The sequence below is a fragment of the Neodiprion pinetum genome, chromosome 5 (genome assembly GCF_021155775.2).
Source record: "Neodiprion pinetum isolate iyNeoPine1 chromosome 5, iyNeoPine1.2, whole genome shotgun sequence".
NCBI classification, from domain to species: Eukaryota; Metazoa; Arthropoda; class Insecta; order Hymenoptera; family Diprionidae; genus Neodiprion; species Neodiprion pinetum.
Genome location: NC_060236.1, coordinates 19,534,982 through 19,553,654, shown reverse-complemented (window position 1 = coordinate 19,553,654; position 18,673 = coordinate 19,534,982). Strand labels below are relative to the sequence as shown.

The window sequence follows — 18,673 nt, the reverse complement described above, 5'->3', positions numbered from 1 at the left end:
TTCAAATCTTGGAGTTCAAACGTTTGAATAATCAGACTTGTTACTATTTTCGCAGTAAATGTATGCATGTTATAGAAAATAGGGGTTACGGGAAAAAGTCATTAGATCGAGAAAGCTGTATTTTTTCATCAATATTCATTTATTCTTGTCTGGAAAACATGAGAATTATATTTTTGTCTTCAAGAGTATGAATGCATAAGAATTAATTCAACATTTATTCGATCTGGAAAAGGGGATTTATATTGTACATTTTTTTTTTTTACAAATTTAGAGAGTTAATTAGGTGAATTCATTGCAAAAACTGTCCCTTATTCAAAGTTGAGGTTGCCCTCTGTGTCTGATTGTATATTGGTCGTATCTCGTCGGATATATGTCAATATAAGTATACTTAATCTATTGTGGAATCCTCAATATTGTCAAGCTCATATCAATTAAGGACTTTCGTTCAATATTTATCCCAATCTCGGTAGTAATACCTTCGTAAATCATCATAAATAACAAGCACAGAATAATGACTGATATTTGACGAATTCATGGACTAAATAACGGTTACGCTTACATCAAATGACAACAGATCGTGAATCTCTTATATCAGCGCGTACAATTCCACGCTTTGTCGGTATCTCTTGGAACGATGTAATGTACCTTATTACTAATGATTGGACTCTTAATAGTATCGATCTAATTGAAATTTCATGATTTTCAAACTGCGAATTCAATATTGAAATTGAACTTTGTGTGGATGGTGATGTTGTTGAAAAATGTAATTCATTCGCACGGCCACGGACCTATTATAGTAGACGTTGAAGGAGGTTTAGAAATACGCTGACCCAAACCTTACAGATGGGTGGTTATTCAAGTTCGATGTGACATAACCTACATCCACTCACCCGAAAGCTTGAGCTCGCGCGAACGAGACTCTAGAATACTTACCCAGTGAACACAATTATGTCAAACTGATGTCAGAATGACGTCATGTCACGTCATGATTTACGTAAGATGTGAGTCATATATGAGTCACATATGACTCATAATTTCCCACTTCCTGACGTAAGATTCTTACGTAAGATAAATGACGTAAATATGACCTCTAATTGACATCATTATGACTTAACTGACGTCAAAATGACATAACTCTGATGTCATAGAGAAGTAAAGTCGGTACCGGAAGCTTACAAAAATATGACGTCCAGCTGACGTACTTGTTATTTAGCTGACGTCAAGATGACTTAAATTTGAGGTAAAATAGTGATGTAAAGTTGCTTACAAAATTGTGACGTCTGGCTGACATGATTATAACTTACCTGACGTCTCGATGACATAAGTCTGATGTCATAGTGATAAAAAGTATTTAAGAATGCTTATAATAATATAACTGTTACAACAGAACTTGTAAAGTCAAAATGTTTATATTTTTCATTTATAAATAGTGATTATTTTGTTACTGTACCTCTATTACAATATAATAATTAATTTTGAAATTAGTTTATATATTTTATTTATGACAATATCCTAAGATTTTCAATGTTAAAAATATATTTAATGTTTGCATTTAAAGAGAATTTGCGGTAAGTTAAATTTGGACACTAAATATAAAAGTAAAAATTAAGAAATGTCATATGAAATTCCACTTATGTATTATTAAATCAATACATGATACAACATAGAACATAAATAGAAAAGTATCGTTGATCGTTTTTTTTTATACCGTCGTGACATTAGTATTATGTCACTCGTATGTAAAAGAATGACCGGAAGCTGATGCTTAAGTATGACGTTCATCGTACATCAATTTTACGTAAAAGTATGAGTTGTTTCTTACGTAAGAATATGACGGTATTATGATATCCTTTTGACGTCAGAATATGACTTGTAATTTATGTAATTGTATGATTTATTTCTTACGTAAATAATATATAAATTTATGACTTTGATGTGACGTCACACATATGATAGGGATAAGACATAATATTTACGTAATATTTAAGTCACAATCATGACGTCATATAAAAGTCAAATTTTATGTCAGCACTATGTCATAATGATGTCATACTACATGACATCATATCAGAGTCATCAATAAAGTCATTTTTATGTCATATCTATGTAAAAAGTCGATGATCTCTATGTGACCTATCTATGACGTCATATGGAGGTCATGTGTTCACTGGGTACTTGCTACTTTGGAAGATGAACTTACTCTTAATATTCACAGTATAAATATATCTATTTTACACACGCGTCTAGGAAGATTTATCTTTAATCGGATGCTCATAACTCAGTTTGCGTGCAATAAAATGGAGTACTTTTTTTACGAAGGTGAATGCGACAGTAATGACGAGGACTGTTATAAAAAATAAAAATAGACCTACATCTATCAAGTAATACTGAAACCAGTTAAGATGACGACCCGAGGACCTGAGTGGCTCGCCTCCATTACGAATTACGTATTCGATCCAGAAAATGGCCTCATCCATCGGCGATAGAGGACGATCCCTGAACAGTCTTGAGTAACGTGCTGCGTTAGATTGATACTTCGGGTCGGACAGTACCTCCGTTAAGGCCTTGGAAAAGCTCGCTTTGCTTATATCGTCGTAGTCGAGGTGAACGGCGAAGCCTCTCTGCACGTATCCCATTATGTTAAACGTCTGGTCAGAGAAGAACGGGATCCCAATCATAGGAACTCCGACGTGTATCGCTTCCTGGGTCCCCATCAAACCCCCATGCGTCACGAATGCTTTTACTTTCGGGTGACCTAAGGAAATTGATTGAAAATGATTTGTAAGTACTCGCATCGATTTTACTACTTGCACATCTTAAATCGCGTGTAATAAGACATAACAATGTAGATCATGACACATGGTGTTCCGAGTCATTGCTTTTGTAGTCCATTAGAAGTAATGAATGAAATGTAAGTACCACAAAAAGCTTTTAACAGAATTTTGGAAACGTCAAGAAAGCGAAGCAGCATTGTCAGGCATCGGGACCACAGTAGTTTGTAATTGTACTGTTGGTAAAGAAAACTTACGGAGTACTGCGTACTGTGGTGCCCATGGAACTATCTTGACGTTTGACGGTAACGGTTTTGGCATATCCTCCAAGTTTCCCTTCCATAAGACTTTGTAATTTTTCAGTTCCGAAAAACTTTCATACATTGCTAATATCCGTTCCACCGGGAATGTGTCAGACCTCAACATCGTACCCATACTGAAGTACACCACGCCATCCTTAGAGGAATTCAAATACGTCTCCAATTCCTAAAAGCAATGAAGGTCGTTGCTTTTGATACCAATGCACCCATACACATTTTCGTTAATACTTTACCTCTGAAAGCACTTGGGTTTCGTCGATGTGCAGACCTGCTACTTCAACGATGGCTGAGTTCCCTGGACGGACACCGTGGATACTAAAATGACTATTGGCTAATACCAGACTCATGTTATTGTAGATGTCATTCAGTGGTGGAACATCCTCGAAGTATGTTTTAGTGAGTGGATCAGATACTGTTTTGTCGAAATATGAGAAGAGAAACTTTGAATACACATGAATCATGAGATTCTCCACGCGTTCAAAGAAACTCATCTTGTTTGTAAAAGTCGACAACTGTGACGGAATGAAACTTGGATTCGCGTCGCCGAACACAGGATCAATAGCCCAGGAGTACATGACATTGGTAACGATTCCAACGAATGGAATCTTCATTTTGTGAGCCACAGCAAGGTAACAGTTTGACCCCAGTATCTCGGTGATGAAGATGTCATACTTGGTGTCCGAATTGATGACATTTTGGACTTGCGGTAATCGCATCAGGCTGCAGAGGCTTTCGGGTTCTTGGTGAGAAAGAAATTTCAATGTTTGGTACACTCCATTCTCTTTTCGTGCAAGTGATGCGGTTACATTATTGACGTAGAAGTGCAGTGTGCCTTTCAGACTAATGTGGTTAAAGCCTGCCACCTGCTTTTCTAGTGGAAAATGACTGACTACGTCAACTGTGTGGCCTGCACGTGCCAAACCGATCATCAAAGGCTCGAACATTATGTTGTGACTTCGACCCTGGTACGGAAATATTGCAAGGATTCGTGAACAATCTGCAACGTACCCGGCGACCAGAAACAGGAATATGGTACGAAAGTCCATTGCTATAACAGTATTAGAATCGAATTATTTTCAAAGACATCAACTTTCATGATAGTATAGTTGTATTTACGAGAAAATATGAAAAGCCAAATTCCATAGAAGAGTTCACGTATAGTGGTAAGTCATTAGTCTGCACATTTTATAATTCAAGCAGGTATAGTGATCTATTGCCATTATTCGATCATTTTCGATTACCTACCAATAGTATTGTATCAACAATTCACGTAGAAAGAATGCAACACGTTTAGGAGTATGAGCCGAATTTTGCCAAATGACTAGTTCTCTACTACGTTATTCAACGGCTTGTCATCCGTGCTAACTAATAAATACTTCCATCTTGCCAGACTGATAAGAAAGCAAACGTCTTCTTCGCCTTAACGTAAGGACTGAACTAAGTACGGATACTGTGCTCCTTATATTACAACTCCAGTGACGTATAATGGTAAGCGTGAGGTATCTGTGTACTTCAAACACCGGTTGACTTATCATCAGGCATGTAGAATAATTGTAATCTCACGAGAGCTTACCCGACATCCGGCACGTGATAAATAATCAAGAAATCAGATTACATCGAAGCAATATTGCAAGCGATACATTCGAATATTCTAGCCATGTGACCGGTCCTAGATAGGCTCTTCTAACAGTTTTTGGTAGAAATATCGAAGGACCTCAAGTTCCAGGCAATTGGAGGATTCATCGTGATGGTAATAGTACGGGAGCTAGCAACGTCGGGAAAACAAGAATTTCAGGTCAGCTGATTTTTTTATAAGCCGTTCCTTTGGCTCTGTCGATCAGCGCCCGAACCATCTGGCCGCCGGTAGCGGTTGCGTTTACCTGTGCGCATCCTACCTGTACAGGTGATAATATCAATTTTTAAAATTATTTTATAAAGCTAAATTTTTTTTTTTATGAATTTTGATAGGTTTAACAAACATACTTATCATATTGCCAGACATTTTTATCAGTGTTAATAACGCGCCATACGCTATTGTTTATTGAAAAAAAAAAAAAAAATTCAAAGTATTTCAGTATGCCTGTGATTTTGATATGTTGCTCTATTACTATCAAAAATCTTAAAATTAATTTGCCAGACAATAATTCCATTGTTTAATAATAAGCCAGACTGATAAAACTCTGAAAAGTATTCCTGTATCATCCTACTAGCCAGAGAGAGACAGTTGCGCAATAGATGGTTAAGAAAGAGACGAGAAACTATTAAATTAGTACGAGTTCACGACAATAACATTTAAGCATTAACAAAGAACGAATAAAATTAGAATTCCAGTACATTACAGAAGAGGGAATAAAAAAATTTTATTTTTGAAAGTTCAAGCTTTTCATTTTTTATTTACATTTTTCTGATTACCACACGCAAGTTACAAATAATTATGGTTTTTCTCAATCAATAATAGTGTCGCGAAAAAATGATGCATCCTCATAATCGTCATCATTGTCGTCGCTTTCATTATCATAGTCGTTTATATCATCATCTTTGGCGGTGTCGCCTTCTAATAATTTATCATCTGTAAAAACAAAAATAACATTAGTGTAATTCTTTTCATTATTTAATTATTTTACTTCGTACTTACTTTGAATAATAATATCTGCAACTGATGATGGTAATTGTTCTCCCACAAACCAGATAAAATCATACTTGTTGTCGCTGATGGTCCAACCAGAAGCAAGTGGTGATAAAGATGTTGGATGTTTTAAGTGAGCATTTCTCCACAGTTTTGTGACATAGCGAACTCTTAATAAATGTTGTTGCAATTCCGCTTTACAGGGTGGTAAACTTGATGGATCGAAGTTTCGAAATTTTTTTTCAAAATTATCATCCGGCTTATTTGATTGATAAGTACTTGAGAAGAGATGAAATCTGACATCATTTACATTGGAAGAATTGCGGACCCCATACATTTGACAAATAAATTCCTCAAGATGATGACGCCATTTAAATCTACTCGTATTGATATTGTGTTTGACCAATATTTTTCACCTTCCATAAAAGATTGTGAGCGTTCACGCCGAGATGAATCTGACAGCCCAGTATCAATCGGACCAAATCAAAGTCGTCCCCATAATTTTTCAGCAGAACTTAAAAATGTACAATTTAAAGAAGCTGTAGTTAACTTCTTCATTGATCATTGGGCTAATGATGAGATGATACCTTTTATTGGTAATAAAAATATTTACTTAAGTTACAACAAATGTTATTCTTATAGAGTAGAGCAGAACAAAGTCTTCAGAACAATTGAAGATTCATTGTCATGTGAAGAGCATGAGGAAGCTGATTCTCGGATAATATATAATATTTGTCAAATAAATTTCGACGCAAATGTTCTTATACGCTGTTCTGACTCAGATATTTTAATTATACTTCTTGGCAATATGGATCATTTAAGCGCATCCCTGAAAGTTTGGATAAACATGGGTGTAGGTAATCATCAGCGATACATAAACGTTAATGAATTATATCAAATCCTAGGTAATTCATTGTCTGAAGCTCTACCGTGTTTCCACGCAATCACAGGATGTGATTACACACCGGCTTTCTTTCGAAAAGGTAAAATTAGGCCTTTTAAACTGCTCAAAAAATCTAAAGAATATCAGGCAGCTTTTCAAAACATTACTACAGATGATGAAGAATTACTAGAAAGCACATTTGTAACTCTAGAGAAATTTATTTGTCAAATGTATGGGGTCCGCAATTCTTCCAATGTAAATGATGTCAGATTTCATCTCTTCTCAAGTACTTATCAATCAAATAAGCCGGATGATAATTTTGAAAAAAAATTTCGAAACTTCGATCCATCAAGTTTACCACCCTGTAAAGCGGAATTGCAACAACATTTATTAAGAGTTCGCTATGTCACAAAACTGTGGAGAAATGCTCACTTAAAACATCCAACATCTTTATCACCACTTGCTTCTGGTTGGACCATCAGCGACAACAAGTATGATTTTATCTGGTTTGTGGGAGAACAATTACCATCATCAGTTGCAGATATTATTATTCAAAGTAAGTACGAAGTAAAATAATTAAATAATGAAAAGAATTACACTAATGTTATTTTTGTTTTTACAGATGATAAATTATTAGAAGGCGACACCGCCAAAGATGATGATATAAACGACTATGATAATGAAAGCGACGACAATGATGACGATTATGAGGATGCATCATTTTTTCGCGACACTATTATTGATTGAGAAAAACCATAATTATTTGTAACTTGCGTGTGGTAATCAGAAAAATGTAAATAAAAAATGAAAAGCTTGAACTTTCAAAAATAAAATTTTTTTATTCCCTCTTCTGTAATGTACTGGAATTCTAATTTTATTCGTTCTTTGTTAATGCTTAAATGTTATTGTCGTGAACTCGTACTAATTTAATAGTTTCTCGTCTCTTTCTTAACCATCTATTGCGCAACTGTCTCTCTCTGGCTAGTAGGATGATACAGGAATACTTTTCAGAGTTTTATCAGTCTGGCTTATTATTAAACAATGGAATTATTGTCTGGCAAATTAATTTTAAGATTTTTGATAGTAATAGAGCAACATATCAAAATCACAGGCATACTGAAATACTTTGAATTTTTTTTTTTTTTTTCAATAAACAATAGCGTATGGCGCGTTATTAACACTGATAAAAATGTCTGGCAATATGATAAGTATGTTTGTTAAACCTATCAAAATTCATAAAAAAAAAAATTTAGCTTTATAAAATAATTTTAAAAATTGATATTATCACCTGTACAGGTAGGATGCGCACAGGTAAACGCAACCGCTACCGGCGGCCAGATGGTTCGGGCGCTGATCGACAGAGCCAAAGGAACGGCTTATGAAAAAATCAGCTGACCCGAAATTCTCTCTCGAAAACGTTGCTAGCTCCTAGACTATAACTTATAGTGTGCAGTGGAAAGTACAGTTTTTTAGTATCGAATTGAGATTACAAAAACAAACATGGTGTATCTGATGCTATCGTCAAAAGTTTCCAAAGCTGATACATTAACATTAAACACCACGTGACACATTGATCACTTTATCAGGATTTGGCCTCGGAAAATCAGCACTGGATAACTATTCGTTCTAATCAAATTATTATTAATCCCTTGAATTACTTACAAGCATTTATATATAATTCCGGCCTTATGTTCCCTACCCATTTGAACTATCAGATTTGTTTCAATTCATGCGATTTCCTGTGAGTTTTTATGTTTTCTTGTTAAATGTGTGCTTGTAATAATAACATATTCTGAAACTGGGCCAGTGCAGCATAGAGCAACACAAGTTTACCGATGAATCGTAAGTTTGTGAGCTCATTAATCAGTGTGCAAAGGCATCTCTTATCACACTTATCAATGCATTTTACCTTTTCTCCTCCTCCTCTCAACGAAAGATATAAATGATCGGAAATTCACCAGAATGAGTCGATAACCCGAATAAAACGGATACCTACATCTCCAGTTCAAGTATAAACATAACTCAGAAGGTACAGGTTCCAATCAGGATAAAAACGAGGGCGAGCGGAAGATGGTGGATGTTGGAAGGGCTTCAGAAATACGCTGGCGTCGACTTCAACGAAGGTTCGATGGCAACCAGGGCTCATATAATAAAATGGCTATCCCGTCATCCAGAAAATGGATTATCCATTTGCAAGGGCTCAATAGACTATTCATGAACCTTTAGGTTAAAAATTAGAAGTCTTTTATTCTGTTACTTAAAAAATATATCGACACTTAGTATATTTACAAAATTGTTTGTGAGTACATGATATATAATGTATATGTCTATTATGAAGTCTTTTGTTTCATTGGATTGGAAAATATCTGTGTACCAGTAATGATCCGTAAAGTTCTTCTGACAAAGGTGAACAGGACTGCGATGATGAGCGAGGTTACAGCGAGTAGGAATAAAATAACGTCTATTAAGTAGTACTGGAACCAATAGAGATGACGGCCTGAAGATTTGAGCGATTCACCTCCATTCCGAATTACGTATTCGATCCAGAAGATGGCTTCGTCCAATGGCGAAAGTGGCCGATCTTTGAACAGTCTTGAAAATCGTGCAGCGTTCGATTGGTACTTGGGGTTCGTTAGTACTTCGGCAAGCGCCTTCGAAAAACTCTCCTTGCTGATTTTCAGGTAGTCAAGATAAATCGCGAAACCCCTGTGCGCGTATCCCTTTACATTAAATTTCTGATCTGAAAAGAACGGGATCCCAATCATTGGAACTCCGGCGTGTATCGCCTCCTGAGTTCCCATCAAACCTCCATGCGTCACGAACGCTTTGACTTTTGGATGCCCTACAAAAAAATCTGGAATTATAGGCACGTATCCATCTCGAAACATGACATTCACAGCTAGGGTTTAAACTATAGATCGCGGTGTTCAATGAGTCCATCTTTTTGACAGATCCATATCATCCAATTCGATGACCCCTAATAAAATTCAGTTAACTTCCGAGAGGTTGATTATCAAAGACCTAACTTTAGCGTGACAATTATAATCCACATAACTCTACGGAACCGGATAATAAAATAATTATCTTTTCTACTTATACACAGGAGTTAATTTTTTTATCGTCGGGTTCCGTAAAGTTACTTGGATTATAATCTTCACCACAGCGGTCCTTTATAGTTAGTCTCTCTGAAATAAAGTGAATTTTACTAGGGTCCATCCAATCGTCCTCGTTCTTACATTACCCATGCAGGCAAATGACGCTCCAAAACAGCATGTTGACGTGCAAAAGAACTCATGAGAGTACTGAAGTAGTAGTAATTTTTGTATAAACGAAAAAGCCCAAACGAATACACTTACTGAGAACAGCGTACTGCGGTGCCCACGAAACTACCTTAACGTTGTACGGCAATGGCTCTGGTAAGCTATCCAAGTTACCCTTCCAAAGTACCTTGTAATTCGAAAGTTCAGAGAAAGTTTCGTAGATCGCATGTATCTTCTCGGGTGAGAATGTGTCTGATCTGAGCATTGTACCCATGCTGAAGTAAACGACCCCATCTTTCGAGGAATTGAGAAAAGAATCCAGTTCCTAGTAACCCATGGAAAATCATGATTATCATCGAGTCAAAGTGTAACGAGAATTCATTCCTGTCATACTTTACCTCAGACAGTATTTGGCTTTCATTTATATGAATACCTGCCGCTTCAACGACGGCGGGATTCCCTGGTCGGGCACCATGGATACTAAAATGGCTGTTGCATATCATCAGACTGATGTTATTGTAGATGTCATTCAGGGGCGGAACACCCTCGACGTACTTCCTTGCAAGTGGATCAGACATGGTTTGGTCATAGTAAGAGAACAGATACTGTGAGTATAAGTGGATTATAAGATTCTGCACTCGTTCGACGAAAATCATCTCGTTCGTGAACTCCGTTAATTGAGACGGAATGAAGCTCGGATGAGTGTCGCCGAAGACCGGCGGATAAGCCCATGAGTACATGACGTTGGTGACAAGGCCGACGACCGGAAGCTTTAACTTATGAGCCACGGCGAGGTAGCAGTTCGTTCCCATAATCTCGGTGATCATTAGGTCATACTTTTTGTCAGTATTGATAATATCCTGCAGCTGCGGCAGCTTCATTAGGCCGCAGAGACTTTCGGGTTCTTCCGCAGAACCAAAATGGATTACGCGAAAGATTCCTTTCTTCTTCAGCGTTATTTCCACGGGTACTTTGTTTACGAAAGAACGAAGCGTCCCTTTCAGGCTTGTGTGGTTAAACCCTGTCACTGGGTTTTCCAACGGAAAGTGACTCACAACATCCACTGAGTGGCCGGCTTTTGCCAACCCGATCATCAGGGGTTCGAACATTATGTTGTGGCTTTTTCCCTGATATGGAAATATCGCCAGAATGTTCGCACCGTCAGTGAAGGAACCAGTCATCAAAAGCACGAACAAAATTCCAAGAAGTCCCATTGCTGTGAACATATCAGTTTGACATAAGAAGTGATAGCGATGGTGTCAGTAAATTATTTATTTGTTTGTACTCAGACTGATTTCTCCAGTTTTCTAATTTTTTATATGTACGTAGATGATCAACAAATGGTTCTTATCGGTGTAAATAATCTTCTCAAAAAATCACGTGCTCGGTGAAGAAGAGTCTGAATAAGTGAAAAAAAACTGTAGACCATTTCGGCCAGAGCTATCTGGCAAACTGGCTCTCAGCCTTATCAAAGTCTCTCTTTTATAACCGTCATTACTATCAAGACCTTGAATCAATAAAAAAGGACACTGCAAATTTGTGAGTGCAATGTGTAGTGTAGTGATAAGGAAATCATCGATAACGGAAGACCAAAGTCTTCATACAAATTCACGCTGTCTCCCGGATTTCAGACTGTTCATATTCTTCTGAAGGTACTCTTCTTCCATTGTAGTGTCATCACTTTCATCAGCCGCAGAATATTAACTGTAGATTTCTCACTTTAGCGAAATCTGGCTTACATTTCATTGCACGGTGGAAATTTTCCAACCGTTAAAGTCTTCGCACGGTCATTATTGATTTGCAAACACGTGGTTCGCTTATCCTTAACTGATTATAATTCTTCCGTTCAGTGACGAGGCTGATAAGATCCAGTCGTAAGATTCCGTATGTCATGCTGTGATAGTCAATGCCAATTCACACAGTGCATAATTTTTTACTCGGATGCTAATTTTAATCACGGGAGATTGGAGGTTCTCGAAGTACTATTTTTAAAATCTACACGTGTGTTTTCTGCTCTGAATTTAATTGATGAATCGATCTCTTCTTCGTTTCAAGGTGAACGAGTGTCACTGGAAGTGAAACCTTTTTACATTGTACGTGAAGTGATTCAGTTTAGAAGTTTAAGACGAATTTCAGAACCGATATTTCAATACCCACTTCAATAATTCACTGTACAAAAGAAAACTTTTGGAATTTGAAGGATGCTTATTTAGGTGTGATAAGGGTTGCGGTTGCTTTGTTTACCAGTTTGAATACCGGACTGGAGATGTCCTCAAGGGCAATAGACACTCCCAAAAGTCAATGTGACAGTCTATCTCCTCGAAAAAGTTAGGGAAGCCTCTTAGCTGACTATTTGTACAGACTTCCGAATCTATATCGCTACGACATTCTTTTAGACTCCAATATCTACTGCGAACTTTACCTCACTCAGCACAGTTTTCGATCATCTGATAACGCTTGTATGTGATAAGTCATCATAAGCCACACGAGAAATTTAATTTTATAAAATTAATACTCTTAAGTAAATGCAGATAAGAGAAACAATTTTAATTAGCAGTTGATATTCAATTACCACTTGATATTGAATGGTGAATGGTACTTTATCAGATCCAATATTATGTGAGGATCGCTTCATGAAACATCATTTAAATTTGTCGAAATGCACCGTGTGATGTTAGCGTTACATAGATTTTCTATTTCTCTTACAATGTTGTGTATGAAACTTAGTTTTAGTAACTTAACATACACAACATTCGAGTCAGAAGAATAAGAAATCTTGAATGTTCTGGTCCATTTGCAGCAATGTGAAATTTATTTAAGACGTTTCGGTCGTGCATGGCCGGCTATCGTCACTTAAAATGACTTCCGGTAGCGTATCGAGATGTTGCTCGAAGGCACAAAAGTAAAGAACAACATTCAAGGAAGAATAGAAAATTTACGTAACGCTTGCACCGCCTCTGAAGCGCAAAAATATCTTTTTAAACAATATAACCGGAAGATTGATGGCATGACTTGTAATTGTGGCAAAATATACTTCACGTTCGATGGATAGATCGTACTACATGAAAGGTAATTCGTAAGTGCACGTTCTTACCTTTACTGCGCAATGCACGCAATTACTGATAAGTCTAGTTTTCTACGTGTTATTTAAATGGGAAATCGAAAACTCAATTTTGCGACCTCTTAGGATTTTTTTCCGGGCCTGAAACGATGCATGGTTTTGTTTGGGGTGGCAAATCAGAGGTTGAGCGGATGGAAGCAGAAAAAAAATGTTTTATTTCGAGTTACCCTAGTGTACATACTTCATTAGAATGATCTTGTTTCTAAATTTTTTTTGTAAAATTAATTGAAATATTACATCATATCAAGCAGTGACTACAAAAGCATTTGAAGTCATTTTGAACCGCTGTTTACATGGCGATGAAGTAATGAATTTGTGAAATAATTTCAAATCATGTTGTCACGTTCACTCAACAAATTGAAGTAAGTTGTTGTGTTATCATGGCGTAGAAACAATTCCCGTCAAGTCACTTTCTGTCTACATAATACCCTTGTCAAATGTCAAGTGAAGTTGACAAAAGACCTTTTATCTGAATTTCACTGAACTTTACACGGAATCGACGAAGTGCTGCGAACCGAGCGAAGCGCTGATAGTGAATGATGATCATTTTCAACACCGTACACTCCATCGGTATTAACCAATCAGACTGCATTTATAAAAAGAGCAACTACTCACTGTTACAGAAATGTCCCAGCGATTTACTTTTCCATGATATTAAACAAGAGGCCAAAGATTTATCGCAAGGGAAGAAAAAAAAATAGAATAGGAAGGAATGATCTCCCGTCGCAGTGAAAGATTAATTTCCGGTCACTTTTTCATCCCCGCGGCCCTTTTCCGGTCAAAGGAGACAGGATGATATTTCGATTCTCAACGATGCTTTATCAACTTCATAAGCCCCGCGACATACTTTTATAACATCAAAATACAGCATAAACTTTCCATGCGTCATTCAAAATTACCACCCGTTTCCCCCCACCGCTGCTCTAGAGTTATGTCCATAAGATATGGAACTATCTACCTCGCCTCGGTCGTGACGTCGAATGTTTATTCCGCCACACTTTAATAGTAACAAAAACTCAGCTGCCATGTATTCGAATAAATAATCAGACGCAACTTGATATTAGAGAGAGAGACTGATTGATCGATTGATTAATTTATTTCATTATGCCATGGCGAGTCTTGGGCGAAAAATAAATGTAGGAAAAATCACATTAGAGATAGAGAGAGCGGGGGGGGGGGGGGCGGCTAGAGTTCGGTTGGGTTAGGTTAGGTCAAGTTAGGTTGGATTAGGTTAGGTTAGGTTAGGTTAGGTTATATTAAAGAAGTGCATACGGATTTTCTACGGAAAAAGTAGAATCGTCGTCCAGAGGATCCGCTCTGTTCAAGAATATTGTCTCCAAATTTCAAAAGAATCGGTCGTATCGTTTTCGTAATAAGATGGATAACACGGAACATGTCACTGAGTAAAGGGCTTACGTTATTGTCAATAATAATGTTTTTTTTTTTTTGATCGATTCAGATAAAAGAAATATGGAAATGAAGCTCGATACACTTACTTCTGAACAAAGCGAACACCAATTTAATCGAATAATTTTCATCGAGTAATAAATGCCCAAAATTCACACACTTTTTCACCCGTCTACTCGTATTATATACCCCCTGAAGTTAGGTTAGGCCGGGTTAGGTTAAGATTGGTTAAAGGGAGAAACCCGTGACGATGAGCTGAGATTCCGCTGGAGAAAAAAGCAACAAGGTTTTACGAATAAGTGAGTCGAGAAAGCGTCGCACGGTATAGCGAGCGGATCGTTTGAAATGCTGCGTCTGCTTTGCTATACCCTGAGAATTTCTGACTTTCGATAAATTTCCACCCCATGTACCAGACTGCTGCTATTGATCCGAAAAAGGTGCCTCGGAGCTTCTTGGGGAAAAACAATGGAATTCTTTTTCTCATCAGTTGAGTCTCTGACGTACTCAAGAGTGTTGATTGCGTCCGTATATTTTTTACGGTTTGGTATAAATTTGATACAGGAATCAAGTGTTTGCTTTTGTTTCTTTGCGGCCAGACGGATGTCTGTCCTTCAAAATTCATATTTTAAACGATCGATCCACTTATTTGGCATATAAATTGACCAAGGATTTTTATGTAACATGAACATGTCTTACGCGTTTTTCCATCCGTGTTTTCCGTACACAAAGTACCAGTTGCTATGAAGGTAGAGTGAACCTACGAACGCGCATGCGCAGAGTACTGAAAATACCACTTTTAAGTCTTAAGAGTTAAAAATGATCTCTTCTGTACTGCGCACATGCGGTATCGCGATCATATTTGACATTACGCGACTCTAACCTCAATTTCGTGCTTCGTGAAAAAATCCAACTCTTGTTGGATAAAGAATCGTGTGCAAAAAGGAAGCAACGAGTTTACTTCCTTGTTAGACAGTATACCATTCCATAACTGGTGGATAGAAAAGTTTAAGAAGGCTTAAGGACGCTTAACATAATGAGCTTTTTGAAAATCAACTTACAATCGAGTTACAACTTCTGCGGATCAATGGAACATCGATTAAAGTCTTTAGCTTGGTTAGCATCTCGCATCAATGAAATCGTGTTTTTTTTTATCACAAATTAATACCGATTTGACGTCGTTTTCGCGACATATATCGCTGCATATAAATTTCACTCGCTTCCTTATCGATCGAATTTCTTGAAAGTTAAATTGCAACGAATCTTTCTCAATTCCAAACCGCGAGGCTTTATTCAAAAAAGAAGTAAAAATGAGGAGAATAATGCAAATTGCAGATAGTACGTAAAATGTTGCAGGTGACAAGTGTGCAGAGTTTGTGGCTAATTTTGTAAGCGTTTTCCATATATGTATTATTTTTTTATATTTAAAAAAAAACGTTATGTGTCAAATTACGTGAAACTTTGTAAAACTATGGTGATTTTCAGAGAATGCAAACAATTGTGACGTCTGGTTTCTCTCTCTCTCTCTCTCTCCCTCTCTCTCTCTCTCTTTCTCCATTTTTTCAAATATTTTTTTACTATCAAACATATCTAAGCCTTCTTCAAAATCAAATTACAGCGTTCCTTCTATTTTCGCCTCTCTTCTTATCCCTGTCACTTTTTGTTAAAATCATTTCATACTCTTTTTCGTGCGGCTTTTTTCCTGCGATCTCAGGGAAACTTTCGACAACAATGCCAAAAATATTCTAACCCTAAAATTTTGCAGATATGTATGTTCTCTTTATTGTTTTTAGCTTCTTCCTCTCCTATTGTTTCTTCGTAGTTTTGCATAACGCGATAGACTTTTTTCTATCGAAGAAGCCAAAACTTTTACAGCAAGCTCAATAAATCTAATTCAATAGGTAATATTTTGATTTTTCACTTCGGGAAAAAATCTTCACACAATACATGATCTTTCATTTGTTCATTGCTTCATCGGTTTATTTTCTCTTCAATCGGATCAAGTCTGTTCTGATGACCTCACAAATTCATCTATTTACCAATTTCTCACATATGAAAGAAAAAACGCTTGAAAAAAGAATTCTGTATAATTCTTGTCTTCGTTTTGTTAGCATTAAATTATCTCCGTGAAGAAGTAAAACAATTCACCGACGACGATGCTGAAAGACATGTTGCAACTCTGTAGAGGAACAATTTTCCAAGCCTCATCTACTCCGTAAACCATAATATATAATATATTTATTAGATCGTACTCTGTTGCCGCAACTGAGCTTTCTTGTACTTACATGTGCCAAAGTAGACAGGTGCCGTCAAGTGTTTGGGGCAATTACATTGAAGCTTCGTAAAGGGCTCAGAGACGCTTTTAAGGAAATCGCTCTTGCTTACAAACTCACTTGACACACATTCATGAATCATCTGATCCCCTAAGATTATTTTCAAGATTATTTTTCACAGAGTGACAAGAATTTCAAGATTGAAAACAAATCTCTTGAATCTTGTCTCAACAGTGTGTTCAGTAAATTTGGCAATACGACTATCTTCTATGATTGCTTGAACACTGTTGATGAATCTGAATTGATGTTTGGTTTTTCAAAAAGCAATGGGCTTCAAAAACTGAGTAATTTCCAAATTCGTGATAAAATGCTTTGTCCCATTTGGCAAATTATAGTAAAGTAAATACAATTTCAATTAACAAATTCACAATTCTGAATTCCTCATCCGTTATTTTGTGTTTTCCTGAATTGCAGAATAGCTGCCTGTATGAAAAAATTATGAATTAATTCACTTAAAAACGAATGGAAGAACAGTAGAAAACGTTACTCAATTTTTGAAGTTTTGGGCTTTCAAATCATTCGTCCGCGTAATTTTTCCTTCACTTGGTGTTTCAATTTTATTCTAACAGAGTATTCCCGTGATTTTTGTTCTCAAAATGATTCAAATCGGTTAATTTCGAAGGGTCAAAAAAGGTGAGACGGAGTGCCGCGTATTCTTGCGCATCCAGCTCGTCACGAATCTTACATTCTGAGACATCTTAAAGCATGTATAGTATTTGACTTTGTAGTTATATCCAGAGTTGACTCTAGTTTTACACACTTCTGTAGAATCACATACTTGACGCCCTGGGGTCGATTGTACCCCAGTGACAAAAATTGTTATGAAAAATGAATAAAAATTGTCTGGGAAGTTCTTAAGATCATGTAGTACTCCCACCCTTATCGACCAAGCAAATCCAGCCTTCTTCTTCATTTTTTTCACAATTTTCGGGATATGAATAACTTCCCTAAACTCTGCTACAAAAGAGCGATACACCGTAGAAATTTGAACCCTTTTCGCTTGTTTGTTTATTTAATATATGAAGAAAAAAAAGTGAATTCACTCGGTCAGTAAAGGTAGGAGTACTACATGACCTTAAAAAGATTCCTTTGGAAACTATATACATTGCATAGCAAAATATCGAAATGGCAGATAACACCACAGACCCGATTTTTTTGAATTTAATTACTTCAAACGAATGAAGAAAAGCGTCGGACCATTTGTACCCCAGGACGTCAAACAAGTATTAATGGCAGAGTTTGGAGGCTGGTTGATAATGATTATGACAGATACGCGGGACGCAGCCGCACCACTTTGGCACGTTTCACTTAAATCCGTAATATCAGTACATCGTGATATCTCCAGAAAATTATCGTAATCCATCTCGCGCACCGACTGTTCAAAATCTTAAGATTACCTGACCGTGAATCGATATATTATCCATTTATCTTCATTTATCACTGAAGTTATATATTCAAAATTTTCTAAAGTTTAGCAGATTCGTTCGATTTCATTCTACAATAGCACATTTTATTCAGCACAACATTTTATACAGATTCACTGAAATCCTTGTTTTTTATCATGTTGGTATCGGTGAATACTATATTTTACAACATTGCACGGATATTAATTATATGATCATCAAATGGCAATATTGAATTGAATGCTGTAATGAAATAACATTCACGTACACAAAAACATCAAAAAAATTTCGCAGCTTTTTTCCAAACTTGTTTAAATTCCAAATTTTGAAATACTTGTCAGAAATCGTTAAAAATACTCTCAGTAGCTTTGGGAATGTTTTGATTTCGAAAAAGTTCTGTAAATATCTTGAACGATTTAAAAATTTTTTGCTTCCATCGCTCGACAGAAACTATCCAGAAAAAATAGACGAATGTAAAATTCATTCCCTAATCGTTAAAAACAGTTTATAATGCCGCGCAACTTTCTTAATGTGAAATTTCTCTCTCTAATT

General features: G+C 36.6%; 3 protein-coding genes across 7 annotated transcripts in view; 1 reads left to right on the top strand and 2 right to left on the bottom strand.

Annotated features, from left to right (window-relative positions):
* Positions 1-18,673, top strand: part of LOC124219254 (retinal guanylyl cyclase 2) — a 138,623-nt gene that overhangs the window by 58,199 nt on the left and 61,751 nt on the right. The window lies entirely within an intron of this gene.
* LOC124219260 (UDP-glucosyltransferase 2-like) overlaps positions 1,447-18,673 on the bottom strand; it is a 28,066-nt gene continuing 10,839 nt past the window's right edge. The window contains exons 1-4 of one of the 2 annotated variants that reach the window (XM_046626591.2): positions 4,337-4,530; positions 3,325-4,139; positions 3,029-3,257; positions 1,447-2,755 (exon numbers count right to left, since the gene is read on the bottom strand). In XM_046626591.2, coding sequence (XP_046482547.1) covers positions 2,244-2,755; positions 3,029-3,257; positions 3,325-4,137 — 1,554 coding nt within the window. In that variant the 5' untranslated portion in view covers positions 4,138-4,139; positions 4,337-4,530 and the 3' untranslated portion in view covers positions 1,447-2,243. Of the gene's footprint in view, positions 2,756-3,028; positions 3,258-3,324; positions 4,140-4,336; positions 4,531-18,673 lie in introns of those variants that run through there. The other variant, XM_069136415.1, reaches the window with a different exon arrangement.
* On the bottom strand, positions 8,822-11,315 carry LOC124219258 (UDP-glucosyltransferase 2-like). Of its 4 annotated transcripts, none has more exons than XM_069136411.1 (4): positions 11,146-11,315; positions 10,259-11,076; positions 9,957-10,185; positions 8,822-9,442 (listed from the first exon to the last, which is right to left on the bottom strand). In XM_069136411.1, exons 2-4 carry the CDS (start codon positions 11,072-11,074, stop codon positions 8,931-8,933), a joined length of 1,557 nt encoding a protein of 518 aa, XP_068992512.1. In that variant the 5' UTR covers positions 11,075-11,076; positions 11,146-11,315; the 3' UTR covers positions 8,822-8,930. The 4 variants fall into 4 exon arrangements, with proteins under 4 accessions (XP_068992512.1, XP_068992513.1, XP_068992514.1 ...); XM_069136412.1 differs by having other exon boundaries at positions 11,152-11,315; XM_069136413.1 differs by having other exon boundaries at positions 11,245-11,287.